The 17,472-nt window shown below is 52.2% G+C and overlaps 3 protein-coding genes across 3 annotated transcripts; all 3 read right to left on the bottom strand.

The window, feature by feature from the left end:
- Positions 1–110: 110 nt before the first annotated feature.
- On the bottom strand, positions 111–4,580 carry EMWEY_00028420 (hypothetical protein; the record flags this gene model as incomplete). Its single annotated transcript, XM_013481387.1, has 2 exons — positions 111–417; positions 760–4,580. 2 exons carry the CDS (start codon positions 4,578–4,580, stop codon positions 111–113), a joined length of 4,128 nt encoding a protein of 1,375 aa, XP_013336841.1.
- Positions 4,581–6,792: 2,212 nt separating this feature from the next.
- On the bottom strand, positions 6,793–12,477 carry EMWEY_00028410 (hypothetical protein, conserved; the record flags this gene model as incomplete). Its single annotated transcript, XM_013481386.1, has 11 exons — positions 6,793–6,901; positions 7,054–7,106; positions 7,667–7,821; positions 8,051–8,195; positions 9,001–9,127; positions 9,334–9,413; positions 9,641–9,785; positions 10,511–10,793; positions 11,163–11,304; positions 11,592–11,921; positions 12,052–12,477. The coding sequence occupies 11 exons, from the start codon at positions 12,475–12,477 to the stop codon at positions 6,793–6,795; spliced, it is 1,995 nt and encodes a 664-aa protein (XP_013336840.1).
- A 2,531-nt stretch (positions 12,478–15,008) lies between these two features.
- On the bottom strand, positions 15,009–17,193 carry EMWEY_00028400 (nuclear movement domain-containing protein, putative; the record flags this gene model as incomplete). The annotated part of the gene is made up of 4 exons (XM_013481385.1): positions 15,009–15,212; positions 15,740–15,900; positions 16,306–16,442; positions 16,694–17,193. 4 exons carry the CDS (start codon positions 17,191–17,193, stop codon positions 15,009–15,011), a joined length of 1,002 nt encoding a protein of 333 aa, XP_013336839.1.
- Between the last annotated feature and the right edge of the window lie 279 nt (positions 17,194–17,472).

Raw genomic sequence — 17,472 nt, 5'->3', positions numbered from 1 at the left:
TATATATATATATATATATATATATATATATTGCAAGGGAATATGACGTACACATATCTTCCGTGTCAATTAGTTTGTCTGAGTGCTATAGACCTCGCATGGGTTGGAAGCTACAACGTTGTCCAACGTATGTGCGTGTACGTGTACGTATGTGTGTATGTGTGTCTCTGTGGCCTCCACCGACCAGAAGCGTCTTGTTGCCGCCTTGGGTTGTTGCGGTCACTAGCAGCAGCACTGGCCTCTTCAGCATGCTCCCGCTGGCTCTGTTTCTCGTAGGGCTCCTTCGGGCTGCCCTGGCGGAAGCCCGCAGGCAGCGCCATCAAAAGCGACGGGTGGTCTAAGGCCCGTACCGGAAGCACCCCCCAACCAAAGGCATCGCCCAGCAACAGCCGCCGCCTCTCCAGCTGACGACGCCAGCTGCAGGTAAGCAAATGCAAACCAATGAAGCGACGGGCACACTGAAATGGACAGAGGCACACAGTCTCATCAAAAGCAGACAAGAGCAAGAGGCGCGTGGCACGGAGGCACTAAAACTGCTGGGTGTGATGCGTAGACATTTACGCTATAAACATATAATACGCTGAACCGGATTGTTATGAAAAGGATTCCACGGGCCTGGACCACAGAGTATGCACGAGCTAGTGTAACACAGGCAAAAATAAGTAAAACAAAAATGTACAATAAACACGCTCCACCTAAAACGAACGAAGGATCAAGGAGCAAGCACACCCAAAGGCGCATCCAGCCGAAGCCGCTCACCACCTCCAAGCTTTGTACATTGCCTTGCAGACGATCTTTTGCTGCCGCAGGAGAAAGGTGAGCCGTTGTTGCCTCTGCGATATTTGCTGCTGCACTTTTCGCAGGCTGTGGGGGCATTCAGGGACCCCTTGTGGGCCACGTAGGCCCCCCTCCAACAGCCGCAGGTCCCATGTCCACGGTTGCTCCTGGGGACCTCGCTTATATGGAAACGCGAATGCAACAACAACTCCAGGATCCTCGTCCGGGTACGGCATGAGGCTGCTGAAGGTTAGCTGAATGTCTACCGGCGCCCCCTCAGGCTGCTGCTGTTGCTGCTGCTGCTCGCCTGCCGCCGCCAGCAGCGCCACTGCACGTCCCGCAGGAACCCCGTAACGTGGAAACACAGACAGCCACTCATGCAGTTTCTGGAGCCGCGTGAGCTGTTGTTGCTGCTGCTCCTGCTGTTGCTCATTTCCACCATCGGCCGTAGCTGCTGTTGCTGACCCCACTGGGGTGTCTACCTGATTGTTCTTATCTGAGAACACAGCAGTATCGGGGTCCCCAACTGCTGTTGCTGCAGCTGCTGCATCTTCTGCGCTTACGGAATCTACAGCAGACGCCAGCAGGACGAGCTGCTGCATTGATATTCCTCGGCACAAACTCTTTAGCTGCTGCAGCAGATGCTCGAGTGCATGCTGCTGCCGCTGCTGCTGCTGGGTGATGAACTTTAGCGCGTCATCCACTGTCAAAGGAGACCCAGTGTTCCCCTTTGGAACCCCATTCAGATCATCTGAACTCAGCGCAGCTGCTGCTGTTGCTGTATCGGCTGCTTCCCCTGCTGCAGTTGTTGTTTGCCCAGGGACAGCTTCTGCCGTTTCTTCCGTTGATCTTGTCGCAGCTGGGTCGAAAGTAGACGTCGACCGGCGTCCACAAAGCCTCCGCAGCCTCAATATAGGATAAAGCGGTCCCTGGGTGCCCCCGTCGTTCGTTGTAGGTGTGCTCTGGTGTTTGATCCCCTTTTCATATCCAGGTGGCAGCAGCAACTGCGCCTTGCAGCACACTGGCTGCTGCTGCAATTGCTGCAGGAGCTCGTTCGGGAAGAGGTCTCGCCTTAGGAAGAGCACAAGCTGCTCGTTGCATGCAGCAGATACAGAAGTAGCAGCAGTAGAACGGGAAGAGCAACCCTCCTCCTCATCCTCTGCGGGGGCAGGCGGCACCCACATTGGGCCTCTCCGATGCAGCTGATGCTCTCCAGGTAGCCCAAGTCGCCGCAGGCCGGCAATACCAATGGGCTCACCAGCAGCAGGAACGAAAGCCGGTGAAGCGGCAGCAGCAGCAGCAGCGACGGCAGCAGGCTGCGGGACGCGCAGCTCCACAGTGGCAACGCGGCATATCTCCCGCAGCAGCGGAAGCCCAGCAGCAAATGCCTGCGACTGGTTTGCTGCGGCCAAACTATCAAACATGGGGCCCTCAGCGGGTAGCCAGGGAACTCTCCTGACCCCTTCACTTGCTGTGGCTGCTACACCCACTGGAAGCAACGCCTCTGCTGCTGCGGCGGCGGCAGCTGCCGCCTCGGACCCGTTCGCTGCAGCTGTCGCTGCAATTGCAGCTGCCGCCGCCGCCGCAGCAGCAGCCTCTTCTGGGGTGAGGCTGCATTCTGCCTTGGTCTGAGAAGCAGCAAGGCACAACACGTCTAACGGCGGCCGATGTCGCTGTGCTTCCCCCCATTCCCGGGGGGCACCGCGGGCTCCCCTCCTTTTGCCCCTGGGCAGCTGCCGCCCGGCTGACTGCAGCGCCGCCCGCAGCAAAGCTCTACAGGGGTGAGACCAGACTGCTGGTCCGCACGCCACTGAGCCCCCTGCTGCTGCTACATTGGTGCCCTCTAACGTGTCCACACCCTTGAATCCCTCCTCATCTTCCATTTCCACTTCGTCGCCGTGGGACGCCTCTATCTCGCGCTGTTGTTGTTGCTCTTGTTGTTGTTGTTCTTCTTCTTGTTGTCGTTGTTCTTGTTGTTGTTCTTCTTGTTGTTGCTGCTGTAGTTGCTGTTGCTGCTGCTGCTGTTGCCCAGGGTCGTCAGCACCGTCGGGGGCAAACGCAACCGTCGCTGCTGCTGTTGCTGCGGCCTCTCGCTGCAGTGCTGCCACATCCGCATCGACTGCCTCCAATGCCAGGCGCAGCCTCTCCTCTATTCTTCCCAGGGCCTCGACAGCAGCAGGGCGGGTGTCCTCAAGCCCCTGTGGATGCTGCTGCGACTGCTGAGGCTGCTGCAGCTGCCGCAACTGCTGCTGCAAAGTCTGTACAAACTCCCCCATTGCTTCCGCTTCCGCAACTACTACTGCCTCTTCAGGGCCGTGTACACCCCCTGCAGCCATCAGCGCTACCTCCTCTTCCGGCGTAGGCGGAGGTAAACAAGCAACAGTAGCAGCAGCCGCAACAGGGAGGGCGGCGGTGACTCCGCTGCGCACCAAGCTCCCATCTACTGCTGATGGCAACTCAGAGGCTATCCGTGCATCCGTGGTTGCCGTTGCTAATTCTACTGAAGCGGCTACTTCCTGTGGACCTGCAGTTGCCGCTGCTGAGCCTCTTGCTGCAGCTCCTGCTTTTTTCGCGTGGCAACTGCCAACACCAGCAAAAGAAAGAATGTCCCACTGCCAACGCTCTTGCCTATCCGGTACCGCAGACAGCATCAACTGCTCCGCAGTGGTGGTAGTACGTATGCCGGCACGTGATGCTGCAGCTACAGCTGTTGCTGCAACTCCAGCGCAGCAAGCATCAAGTGACTCCTTGGTGCTCTGCTTCTCCGTCGCTGCAATTGCTGGTGTCGCCTTCGCTACTGTTGACGCTGCTGCGGCACCTACGGGCGCCCTCACTTCGTCAATCTCCATATCCGTTGGGTCCTCGGCTTCAGCCGCTGTTGCAAGAGCTGTGGGTGCTGCTACTGCTGTCTCTGCATCGACTGTTGCCCCAACATTAGCTGTTGCAGAATCCGTAGAAGGCTCCGACAACTGGGGATAGACAATCCCCTGGGGTAGACTTCCCGGCTCCACCTTTTGCTGCAGCTGCAGTCCCTGCTGTTTCTGCTGCTGTGGTTCCTGTTCAACCTTAAGTTGCGCCTGCGCATGATTGGACCCGTCACTGTTGATTATGGAGGCTTCTCCGGTGTCCTCAAAAGGCTCCGTAGAATGCAGAGAGGTTGAAATTATGTTAGGCTGTTCCTGCTGTTGCACACTCTGCTGTGAAGTCAGGTGCTCGCTCGTCTGACCAACGTGGGTATCCGGGTTTGCAACAAAATCCGCCAGTTTCGGTTGTTGTTGCCGTTGTTGCTTCTTATTCTGCTGCTGTTGCAGTTCCTGTGCCAGGCGCTGCTGTTGTTGCAGCTTGTGTAAGGCAGCAAGACCTAGCCCTAGGTTTCGGGATCTCACGTCTGGTACATCTGCAGCTGCTGACTCGTCCAAACTTGTGCCTCCTCTGGTGAGACCTGTGCATCCCAACAGACCAGAAACGGTTCCAGAAGCCTCAAAGGCTTGTGCTCCAGGAGGTGACTCGCGCGAGGTCCCAGAGTTGCTGGTAGTGGGCAGCACGGGGACGGTGGGAAGCGAAGGCATCAGCATGTCCACGCTATCATCCTCATCTAGAACAGACTGCATGCGCCTTAGCAGGTCATCTCCATCGGCTGAAACAGCAGCCCCTGCAGGGGATATTGCCGCAGCATTTGCTGCTGCACTAGAAGGGGGTGCCCGTTCATCCGGCGAAGGGCTGAGTTGGTTGGGGCCCCCAATGACCGTCGAGGAGCTCCGGGCTTCTTTCGGAGTTAATGCCTTCTCGCTCTCTAACGGCATCAGGCTGAGACCAGCCTGATGCCGCTGGCGATGTAGCCAGCAGCCCGGTAGCAGATGGGAAGTTTCTGGCTACTATGCCGCTCTTCGCGTCTGCCCTCACGGCCTAGCTGAGCGGTCTGCTCGTCCCTCCGTTAGGAAACTTCTTCTCGTGAAGTTTAATCCCGCCAACGACGAAAGTCCCCTCTCGGACAAACAAAGAAGAAACGTGGCCAGTTCCTCTCGGCATGCACCCATCGGATGCACCCAGGGCCCCATCGGCAACCCTGCAGAGGCTTCTCAAGCAGAATCCTTCTGCATAAGGCTTAGTGAATGCAGAAAACAAGGTTCACGGGATAAACTGAGAAATATCTCCGAGCGTTCATGCAGAAATGCCGGAATGCGGGTGTCTACGCAGCGCAGAAGGTCTCGTGGACGGAATGGAGTAATGGCTCGACAAATAGTTTCACTTCCTGATTAAGTTAAAAGACTTCCGTCCGACTAACAACAAAAGATGGAACTACTAGGCGCTGATAACAGAGCAGTCTCGCAAGGCTTCCCGCATGCAGCTTCCTGGTCTGACGGAGGCTTCCATTGGCGGCAACTCAACAAGGATGCCATCTGAAACTGCAGACAACAGAGTAAATAGTGTGAATTATATAATATTAATTTGAGCACGAGCTTATGAGATCATGGCTTACTCCTGAGACTCGTTTGAATGTGTTCCCTTCGGTTGTGAGCGCTTACCAAACGAGGGTGGGAGATAAATTCCTTCGTATTTCTGCACAGTGTTCACTTTTAATGTTGGAAAGTATAATATAACACTAGGGTCTTTGGGAGCTGTTGGAGGTGGTTTGGAGGCGATCCGCTGGATCCAACATCGAGCATTTCCGGGGCCACAGCGGGGTCTATAGGAGGCAGCGACCGTTGTGAACTGCAGTAGAGTCAAAGTACTTCAGGTGAGGGTTGCCACAAAGTTTTGGCATGCTGTCGAGCTTTCATCTGTGCTGGGGACGATGGCTCTTGAGCGTGAACTCTGTAGCATGGGGTATGGGAGTTGGACCATGTTACTGCATGAGTGCAGGGTCCATACTGAAAGCCAACTAAGTGCTCGACTACTGTCCACAGTTTTATTGCATGCATCGCAACGTTGATTGATTGTGCTTGTATTTTGTGGTTTTCATGTAGCAGGAGCTGCTCCAGATAGTGCTGCAACTTCTGGAAGACCTCCTGATTGCCGTAACATCGGCAAGCCTGTGCGGCGCTGTTCATGCGATTCCTGTAGAATGGATCTTGTCTCCAATGAATATTTCTGGGAACTTATAGTAGTTTTTGAATAAGTGCATCTCAACATATGGGCTAGGATTCCCGCTACAGGCCTAATGCTGATTGGTATTGGCGGCGGCCTTTCGTGAGTCGTAGGGTAGATTAGCGCAACTCGACCTACAACCAAACAGCACGAAGTGGCATATTCAAGGTCACCCCTGATGCACCCTTAAACACAATACGCAACTGCTTAACGCCTAGTATTGAGTAGCCAACCTGCAATCAAGTAGAAGTGCAGGGACAGCAAACTTCAAGCACCCTACAGTGGCAGTTGCTTTGCACCCGCTGCCTATCCGTCATAAAATCTCGATTTTGCTCAACATGCCATCAGAGCTGCTCCATGGTCCAACAAATAAGTACAGACAACAGCCATGGTGGCTGCTGCAATGTATCCCCTGGACGTTCTGTGCGGTCGTTGCCTCGGGACTAAGTACAAGTGTACGGTGGCTCAAGCAGAACGTTTCGATTCTACCAACAGACCCTAAACACTAAATCGCAGAACCTAAGCCATCGAACAACTCCAGACCCTGCACGCCCAATCCTATTATATGGGCAGCCAAGCGTTCACCGAGAGGTCCCCTCTGGTGGCTAGAAGACAAATCTACTGCTTTTACAGGCCAGTAAAAAAAGAACGGTTGGCTTGAGTCCTTTGGAAAATCAGTTCCCTCCTGCCACTGGGCAGTGCTCTTTGGTGGTGCCGTTCAAGAACTTAGGGCACTTTGGTGGTGCCGTTCAAGAATCTACTGGCATATGGTAGCGACTCCGCTGGCTATTCACGGCATTCTTTTCGTGAATTTGGGGACTAACAGTTGCAAAGCGACAGTACTTCGACTGCACGGACAAGGTGGTGTATTCTATGTTCCCGTCCACGGCGACTACATGAGAGTTCCCCTGCAGGAAATAAATGTGGTCAAGCAGCGTCCTCCTCTTCATCTGCTTTCTCCATGCCCTCTGTTACACCCGCTGGCGACTTAAGTTGAAAGAACCGCCAATCTGCGGAAGCTTGGTTAAGGGCGCATCTGTAACCAAGACAACGTAAGGGAAGCAATCAATCCTAACAGCTTGGCTCTCGACTGTAAGCGTTCCACCCTGCAACCCAGAAGGCGTGTGCCATGAATGGCATGTAGAAAGTGATGACAATTGGGGGGAAAGGACCTCAAAATACGCTTACTGCATCTTTAGGTCTCGCAGACGGGTTCGGCACTCCACAAGTTTGTCAACTGTCTGCAGCACACCTCATGCGGCCGAAACCGTGGACATCAAGTACCAAGCATTAACCCCTAAACCTCAAACCCTATAATTTACATTCTGAATGCAGGTAAGGGTCCTTTGCTGCCTCTTTATCAGCAACGTGAAAGAGACTCGGTCGAAACAGAAGAATTTAACGAGGTGTGGGGTTAACAAGTGAGGAAGATGATCGCGGACGAGATAATGCGAAGCGTAAGAGACAGTTATGAGCAATGAGATATAACAAGCCATCAAAAAACAGCTACTAGAAGAAAACGGATGTGAAATGGAAAATTCCTCTATCGAGGCTAAAACAGCTTAGGGGACAAGTAGGAGGTGGGTGCTGCCCTAAACGGTAACACCACAGGGGAAGCAATTCCAATGAGGCAATGAGACAGTTTTAAAAAGATGAGCATGCGGAGGAAAGAGTTGCAAACACGGTATCATGTATCTGAAGCAAAGAAGGGATGATTATACCGAGATATGGCCCAGAAAAACAGAGAAACAGACACGCACACAACGATGCCGCTCAAAAGGAAGGCGGTTGGGTGCCTTGCCTGCTGGTGTAGTTCTTTGAGTTCTGAGAAGTCCAGCTGCAGCAAGGAGTGCATATTCTTAAGCTTTAGGTACTCGCCAGCTGGCACCAGCTTCTCAACAGAGCGCAGAACGCAAACGTCCGCAACCAAGTTCAGCTGAGGGCCACCCTCTAGCCCTAACAAACATGAAGCGCGAAATGTAAATGCTTGCAAGATACCAATCGAGGGTAGAAAGAAATACAAAGGAGCTGCATCCATCTTTGTTATGTTACAGGGTGCCTGCTTGTTCGTGTTTGTACGCAGAGACTGTTTCTTCTTTGTGCCACCGCCGGCGTTGCTTTCACAGTTGGCTTCGTTGCTGTTCGGTCTGTGGAACATTTGACAAGATGCTGTGTGCCAACTGACCTCCGAATGGGTAGATCGCCTCCCCTCTAGCAGTAGCGGCAACCTCGTCTCCAGCCGGTAGCCCAAAACAAGCTTCTGCCCACTCCTCTACTTTGGGCTGACTGGGCTCAGTCTCCCCAAACAGCCACCCGAAGCGATCCAGTGTCTGCAGGCCCGATAACACAAGGAAACGGGGCTCAAATTCCAAGAAATATGCTGGCACGTGCACGAACACGCAAACAGACACATGCAGTCGAGTATATACACAAAATGCCAGGTTGTTTGGAAGCAGGCAAGCCACGCAGAATGCACCCAGTATACAATCTAGCAAGAGAAGGGGAGGAAACGCCATAATCATGTTTTGGAGTGCCTACCTCCAAGCAAGGAAAACGAGCTTACACGCAAACAAGGTTGAAGCTGGAATATCACGAAACAGATATTGGGGGAGAGACGCAAGAATATGTGTAAATGCAAGTGGACATAAGTGAAACCATGTTTGCAAATAAACTGCCAACATCTAGACTGTCAATGGCCACAAGGACGTGGGAGCCCCTTCCGAAGCCGCTGGCCCGCACGGACAGTATCGATGACATTATTTTGTTCCTTTTCATCCTCTTTAATCCAGAAAATCAAGAACCATTATACAGCAAACCACCACCAGTAACACATCTTTCCTTTGCCCTGGTCTGAATAATTCCCTCGAGCTGTGTTTCATCCCTTTTGCCGTACCCCAAATGCTTTGCTAGCATTTTCACACTATGCTGACGAGCAAGGGGCAAGTATTTCGTTTGCCAAGCAGGGCCGTCTTCGGCCTCCACTTTACCCAAAAGGGGAGAAGCAATTCAGAAAGCCAACAGAGGTGAGCGACACTTGGAATGCTCTTGTGTGTGGGGGTTGCATGCGGTGTGCATGGAGTTCCACGTTTTCCACTGCAGGCATGGTTTTCTTACGCATTTTACGAATGCATATACTTCTCTTTGTGACGGATTGACGGTGCAGGCCTTCAGTTGTTGGCCCAACAAAAATGCTCTGTGAGATATATAACTCGACCGTGCCGCAGCTTCCGCCACTTTTATGGCTCTCTGAAGCTCCTCTATTCTGAACAGAAACATACAAAGAGCAACCATATGTCCAAGCCTTGAGTCCTATTAATTCCGTCCTAACCTCAATTTTCTGAATATGTGTAAATTAGCCTGCTTCATTGCTGGGGGAGGGAGGCTCCAACAGCACCCGTTAACTCTTATCTGATCTTTTCTACGAATCAACCTCTCTCGCGGGTCAACCACAAACAGGCCCACGGAGACCCCGATCCCACTACTAACTTCTCGAGCTCTTCTTGTTCCTGCTGCGAAGACCATTTGTAACCCTGTTCGTAAAAGCGGATCTGTGTAAAGGAACAATAGCAGCAATTGAACAATAGCAGCAATAATGGCCTCCCGGTAACACACAGCTACCTTGCCTGCGCTGAACACCCCCACCCCCAGCAGGCATTGGTACAGTCATTATAGGCAGCTGGTGCAACTGTATCAGCAACTCGGATGCACTCTGGATTCTCCAAAGCTCCCTAACGTAAAGCAAGCTTCAAGAGAGGCTACTGGCTGCAGATCGCACTTTGCGCTCGCTGCAAGTTAACCACTTCCTCAACAAGTCGAAGGCGTCACCCATCTCCGCCACTTGGCGAATTAGCCCCACCTCCGCAGACACACAAACAAACACATGTACTGCGTGTGCGTTCGCTGCGATGAGACGACCGACACTAACAACATCACCAGCATCAGCACAAGCAACGGTAACAACAGCACAGAGACGCTAGCCATGTCTCTAAGACAGATGGACAACACACGCAAACTAGTTTGCGTGTGCGACCCCTTTGTTCTCTCCTTTGCTTTGGCTGGGGGGCAGGTCTAGTATCAATGAACTTGGCTGGTGTGCTGGCGCCCTGCGCGCTGCATTTTTGAAGTCTAGGCTCTAGGGTTTTGAAGTCTATGCTCTAGGGTTTGAGTCTAAGTGGTTTAACGTTTGCTGTCTAGGTTTGCTGTATAGGGCATAGGGTCCGGGGGTTTGCCTTTTCTTTGAATTTGTCCTCGAGTTGGTGGAAGTTTTGCGTCAAGGATATATTCTCTTCCCTGCAGCAATTAAACAAATAAACATAACGGGCGAATCTAGGTGGCGACACAAGCACATGAACCAAGCAAAGAGGCAGGCATAGATACTGGCCAGTCTCAAACGCCACCCGCCTTCTTCGCACACACAAGCCGAAGAAAACTAAGGCAGCATCTTCTCCATGATTGCAAGAAGAGAAAATCGCCCCCCAAAGCCCACACAAATGCACGATAAGGCGGTGCAGCTTCTGGAGCCGGGGTGTGGGATGTAAATCTACTTTTGCTGCTTCTGCTAGGAGCCCCTCAGCAGCTTCTCGATGCGGTTGTGGGTCCCCTCCCGTGAGTACTGCACTTGCTGGAGGCCATGCGATCAGCGCACTGCAGCGCTGGAGATGAGATGGAAATGGGCGTTGTATGTGAAGCGTGGTGCACTTGCCTGAGACGCTTATTCTCGATCACTGCCCTCTGGTTGGCGGCTCGGAGGCGGTTCATCACGAGGGCAAAACGGGATGGGTTATCTTTTGCGTCCTCCAAGTCCTCCAAAATGTCTGACACGCGACAGTTGAGGCGGCTGTTCTCCGTTGCCAACTGCTGTGCCCTTTGGTGGGAGGCTCCCAACGCCTCACGAAGTTCCACAACCTCCGCCTGAAGGCGTTTGCAGCCTGGGCAGTAAAAGCCGCATCGGCACAAGACTCGCAGCACAGCCAACTACACTCACTGTATAGACACTGAAGAGCTCGCTCTGCAAATTGCCACAGCACGATTCTATGGGTTCTCGCATTGGCAGCAGCATACCACACGCCTCTACAGCAACATGACACCACAACAGGCCCCGCTTATGCATACGTGTGCATAAAGGCGTGTGCATCCACATCTGTCGAGGCAAGCGTGGGGGAAACAAACCACTGACAGTGAGGGAACAAAGTGGAGAAAACAAGAAGACAATAAATACACCAAATAAACGTCTAAGAAAAGAGTGGACAAAGGAAATGGGCGCAGACAAAAGGAGAGAAAAATGGGGATGCCTGTACCCGCCAGCTGCGTGGCGAGCTCATTCTGAAGGAAGGACACCTCGTGCATCTTCTGATCCACAAATTCCGCTGCCGCCTTCTCAGTCACCTCTCCAGTCGCTTGAAGCCGCTGGTTACGTTGTTGTAGACGCTCTATTTCCAGCTGCAAATTCACAACACGTTGAGCAACACCAGCAGTAGCAGGGGCAGCACCGAAGCAGTGCACCGCGGAGACACCAGCAGTAGCCGTCGCTACAGTCTAATTTGAAGTAACAAAGGCAAACAGCGTTTCTGCTGGAGCTGTTCGGGATGAGGGTCTATAGACAGTGGAGGTGGTGAATGACTGTGTGAGCAGGGAATGGCAGCGAGGTGTGAATGCAGCTGAAAGCAAAGTGGGGAAAGGGGGGATGATGTGGGGACGAGTTGTGCCCAGAGGCTTTTGTATCCCACAAGGAGTGTTTGCTTGGACCCTTCTGTCTCCCTCAGGGCAATCTCCTGCTGCTTGGCTATTAGCGCTGTAGCCTCTTTCTCCCTCGACGCGGCAGCCCTTTCTCGCTGCAGCAGCTGCTGCAGCTCACGGACCTGCTTCTGCAAGGCCGCTGCTTTGCAGCCTTCACACGTGTCTTTCCATGCAGCAGCAACACGCGATGACTCAAGCAGCATCACAAGAGGCCTCACATACCGTCCGTACACCCCATCGTGACGGCTGCTTCCCACCAGGACAGCACCTTGCTTCAGCCGGTCCCCTTCTCCCTCGGTTAGAGGCAAATCTGGCACAATCTGCCACATGCATATACACAAAGCTCATAAGCAGAAGCTGATTTGTACGCGTGAAAGTGCGCGCGCACGCTATTACAACAGCTGTTCTAGAAAACAGTTCCTTGATGCAGCGGATTCAAGTGATACGCACCCCCATAACAAGAGCTCGAGTGGGGGAAACGCTTTGGAAAACGAAATCTTCAAGTAGATACGCCCCCTCAAAGGCTGCCTCTGCGTGCGGCGCATAGAAGAGGATGTTACCCTTCACCTCGCAGTACCGGCGCAGCCACTGCTGGCCCGGGATGCTGCACGAGTAAGTATGCCCACGTGAACCTGCCCCTCCCCCAAAGGCCCTCCCATTGCTCTCCACCGCAGGGGACTGGCATGGGCTCAATAAGAGCAAGGCGAAGCCGCTGCGGACCGAGGGAGTATCTAACTGTCGGGCAAATACAGAGAAGGCCTCCCTGTCCAACCAGAAGTCATCTCTGTCCTCAAACCGCACATTGTCGTTCAGCCTTGCACTCTTCTCTAGCGGTGTAGGAGCCGAGGGGACGGAGGTGCCCTTGGGCTTTGACATCAGAGCCAGCCATTGAGCGCCGCCCACCCGGCTGCAGGGTTTTCGGCGAAAGAGGTCGGGTGACTTTGTCGCTCTTATTTCGAAGGCAGAAAAAACTTCTATTCATTCCATTTCCTTTTATTTAGCCTGAGACACCGCGGGCAGCCTCCAGCATGCTCAAGGGCCCGCCCTGCGTTCCACACCACTGGACCGCTACACCACGAAGTGAGAAAACGCGGCTCGTCTTGCGCCTTTCTGCGCAGGTGAAGATGGCAATATCCCCTTCAGAACAAACTACAAGATATACTCCATGCAATTAAATATTTCGGGGCCCTCCTATTGCCAGGAAAGCACTTAAGGGCCTCAGGGCCGCTCGAGCACTGGGGCCCACCCGGCATCGCCGAGTGTAGTGCGCAAGCACTACAATGCGTCTTAGGCGTGCACTGCAGTAGCCTAAGGCCAGGAGCGGGCATAAATAGTATAAGATATTTTAGGAATTAGGACCTTATTAGTTAACAAAGGAATTAATACTCCTAAATATTCCAGGGATAAGGGTATCGTTAGGCAGACATAGCTTAGTGAGCTAGCCACCGCGCCACCCTGAGCGACGCAGTACTTAGACCCTACGGAGGCTCAATGGTTTGACGTCTAGAGACGTAATAAATGGAAAAGAAACTAACATGATTAAATATGCCTATAATATAGGCACCTTTACATAGAGAAGCAACCTAATCAGGAGACAAAAGGGGGCCGGCCAGCCGCACAGCCCGAACCTACGGCCATCTGCTTAGGCACCCCGCTTTTGGGGAATGCTGGGCGCTTTGCCAAGGCAAGGGCTTGCTCTCGCCCCGCATTTTGGAGGACGGGCATCATATATGCTTTCCGGTGGACCAGACCTATCTATCCAGGGGGACTGGCCTGGATATAACCAGAGACGTGATCATGTTTTGGCAATTTCAGTGAATATAGGGAACCAGAGTGGACTGACAATGAAGATTAGTAACCTGTAGCCGTGGGATGTCATAGGTAGGCACAGCGTGGGGACCGCTGCTCACTACACCGATCGTCTGTAGCTCAGAGCACAACAGTAGTGTTTGGCTATCACTAGGTAGAAATACAGGAGGATGTAGTGCGTTGTCCTAGTTGAAGGCCTTATTTCGTGGTTTGGCTGCGATGTCAACGTCTACGAAGATAACGCCCGCGCCATCAGGAGTGCGTACAACTGTCTGCACAGACAAACTAACATACAAGTGCGTAAACTGGAGGCAAATGTAGACTTTCCTGGTTCCCGCATACACACTTATTTCCCCAGACCAGTAGGTGACCTAAGGACAATCCAGCTTTTTCCTTGGTAATGTGGTGCCAACCCCACAATCCACAAGTTGGCTCGGCTGTTTGACTCCAACCCGAAAGTTCAAGAGTAAGCCTACATAATCACTACTTTTTCGTAGTCCCTCCCGTTGCACAAACTGTGTGGTAGACAGATCAGTATGGTACATGCTGTCTCCACAAGACTCACAAACCATGATCGTCCTGAAAACTGGTACATGTACGCACAGTATTAAATCCAACCCTCCACAACTACTGTGTGTCAATAATATGTGTTCATTATCGGGCATATCTAAGCTGCCCTCTATCCGCCAAGTAGCAGCATGAGACGCAGCATCCTCCAGAGGGCACATTCGTTCGTCGTTTGTTTTTTCGGTTGGTTGGCACCACTTCTTCGGTTTGTAAGTTTCTGCTCGTCCGGGTATCTGGTTTGTATCCGCTACCCCCAAATGAGCTTTTTTGTTACAATAAAACTGTTGTTACCGCCGCTGCAGCTGTCTAGGCAACGTCCCCGTTCGGGACTTAACTCCCCAGCCCGAACGTTACGTAGGAAACAAGATACGTGTGGCTTCCTGGGCGACGTTGGGGTTCGCTGCTAGGTAGTTAAATATGATGAACGAAACATGGTGTCCAAATGCATGCCTTGGGGTCTAGTGGCTTTGGGGAATTCTGTCGGCTCTCTCTTCGCAACAGCAAATGGTTTGTGTCTTTTAGCCACATGAGGACGACGACTCGTTGAGTGCATATACGGAGCAAGATTCAAATCACAGCAAACCTAGAAAACATATCAAGGAAAAGCCCTCCCTGTTGGTCTATTGTTCGTCTCGAGCAGCCCGCAAACGCACCAAAGACAGCCGCATGCCAGGCCACAACTACACTGCTTCAATGCTCACGCCTACAGAGAATGCATATACGTGTGCATTTGCAGATGCATGTGCAAATACGTGTATCATTCCCACCTTATACGCAAAAGCACGTGCATTTTGTACTTGATGCTTGAATACTAGAAGGATATTCAAGACATGAATGTACATGCATAAACAAAATGGCGTACGGGTGCTTTCACCATGCGCAGGTATCATCCTACGCCATACATGCACTCGGCCCTGAAAAGTCTACAAGGAATGTGCAGACAGAACCCAAGAACGAAAAACTTAAACCAGAATATCAAAACATAGGGCCACAAGCCTCACGCCTAAGCCGAAAACCCGGAACATGAAGCCCTAGCCACCCCAACCCGATCCTCCCCAGTTTATCTTGGCGTTAGAGAAGTCCAGCTCAGGGTGCGCCTGCTTAAACTTCTCCAACATTTCCGCCTGCCTCTGCTGGTCACTCGTGGGTAGTCCCTTCTGCTTTTGCTGTTGATCATACATCATCTTCTCCACTGTGGCGCGAGTCTCGGGGTCCAAGTCGGATAGCTTCGAGTTCTTCACAAGTGCACATCCACACAAAAAAACGATTACCTGAACCTTACGCCGTAAATTGTAAGCCTTACAAGCACACTTCAAGGCCGTGCAGCTTCCTCCCCGTGTACACGCGTACAGGAACAAAAATGTAAGTTTTCGAGGTCCTTGCAGCCACACAGTTACCCGTCTCAAGTCTGCTGGTGCTCAGCAACGTGGCGTATTTTGTAATATGTGAAGATATTAATGCTGGGGTCGGCATCGATATATTCTGTACCCTGCTTGCTGTTGGTTCTTGCATACCCAAGCATGTAAGTAGAAAGTGTACGTTTCAGTATGCATGGATATATTTGTGCGGATTGACTACTTTAACAGGTACTCTTGCTGCTACAGTATCATAACCAAAATGCATTATGCGTACCACTCAGACTCACTTTTATACGTTTGTGCATGTAAGGCGATGCATATGTATGTAAATACAGACTTAAAGCCTACTCAGAGAATGCATGTGTTCGCTGACTGAAAAGGCTAATGACTGTGTTCTCGAGTACCTCTGGGACAATCGTCTTCGTATCGATCTCGGGGTCTCCTTTCAAGACACAACTCCACCAACGCATTTTGTCTGTTTTCTCCAAACTAAGGTGGAGAGTCTTTCGGTCTTCCAAAGTCCACATGCTGTCCTCTGCCTGCACTCTTTGAGAGAATTCCCCACCTAAACACAGCAAAACCAGCCAGTAGACGAACGAGAGGAGTCTTTAGCAGGACACCAAACAACTGGAGACTTGCAATATTCTTCTGTCTAAAAAAAACGAAAAAACGTGGCACTCATCGAACAGCTGCAGTACAAAATACTTCTTGTGTAGCCAAATCCAGAGGAACATATTCCGAACGGATGGGGAGAGTGGGAAATCGACGAGAAGGAAGCAAGGGAGAGGAAGGGACCAAAGGGGGGACACAGGGGCAAATGGCCCTCCCAGGGATCAAGCGAGATGCACAGGCGACAAAGCGCAGAAGAAAGCCAACAACAAGCAGTATGAGACGCCGTGCAGCAAGCCAGTACACGGCCAAAGCAAATCGAAGTACGCAAAGAGACATCACTACGCTGTCTTCTTCTCACTCAATATAGGGGCTTGCCCTTTGAAGCCCAACGTGAGCGTGGTGGCGGTAATCTTGACTTGACACTGCGACGCCCGCACGCCCTCGCCCATAGGCACGTACACGTCCACAGACTCTAGGGTTTGGGTCCACCGATACCTGATGATAAACAGCGCATCGAGAAGAGGAAAGCAAAAACGAGCTAAACATACGACTAAAACGAGAACAAGCAAAGAACAAGAACTGCTCAGACACGCACTCAAGTGCTGCAACATGCTGTCTTCACACGCGGCGACAACAAGCACAATCTAGAAGAACCCGCATTCCAAACAAACGCCAATGACCACAGCACGCACACATAGATACGAGCAAAATGAAAAAAATGAATGAACAATTTACGGCTGGCTCACTTGTCTGTCTGGCCCCCGTTCCCCTCCGGACGGGAACTCTCCCTCTCCTCATCTGAAGTAGATCCCTCCTCTCCTGTTGATTTGCTGCTGGCCGTTGCATCAGCTGCTGCTATTGCTGCCTTCTCAGCAGGGGCGAACAGGGCTTCCTCTTCTTCGGTCAACTCCTCGACCTTCGGGCGACTGCTGAGGTCCACTTGTTGCTGTCTCTTTTGCTGCTTCTGTTGCTGTTGTTGTTGCTGCTGCTGCTTCTGCTGCTGCTTCTCCCGTTGTAGACGATCTCTCTCAGCTTTTTCGGTGGCCTTCTCTGTCCACTTGCGGAAGGACGTGTCCAGCATGTCCTTGCATGCAGCGCGGCCCACAGTAAAAAAGTCAGTCTTCCGACATAGAAATCCGAAGAAATAATCGAAAAGAGGTTCAATTCCTCCCGCCTGCTCAGCAACTGTTGCAAACAAGCCGTCAAAGCGGTTGTCCTCACCGCTGTCGCCTGCCGCAGACCCCATGATGCCTGCTAGGTTAAGTGCCTGCGGAGCACCGCCGTAGAGAAGACCAGTTCTTACTTCTCACTGCTAAATACACACTAAAAAATAGAGCTTGTAATTGTTGCACCGACAAAACACGTTGGGGTCACACGCAGTCCCCCGTCCTGGTGGGGCTGTGCAGTGTAGTGCACAGGCACTACATGGTCCACAGTTGCGGTAGCCAGCGAGTAAGATAGAGTGAGCACAGCAGCCTATCAGAGACCTGAGGTTACCTAGGCTTAAATATAGATGGAATTCGCT

The sequence above is a fragment of the Eimeria maxima genome, genomic scaffold, assembly GCF_000499605.1.
Source record: "Eimeria maxima Weybridge genomic scaffold, Emw_scaff325, whole genome shotgun sequence".
NCBI lineage: Eukaryota > Apicomplexa > Conoidasida > Eucoccidiorida > Eimeriidae > Eimeria > Eimeria maxima.
Note: the sequence above shows the minus strand (reverse complement) of the source record. Positions and strands in the feature narration are given on the sequence as shown.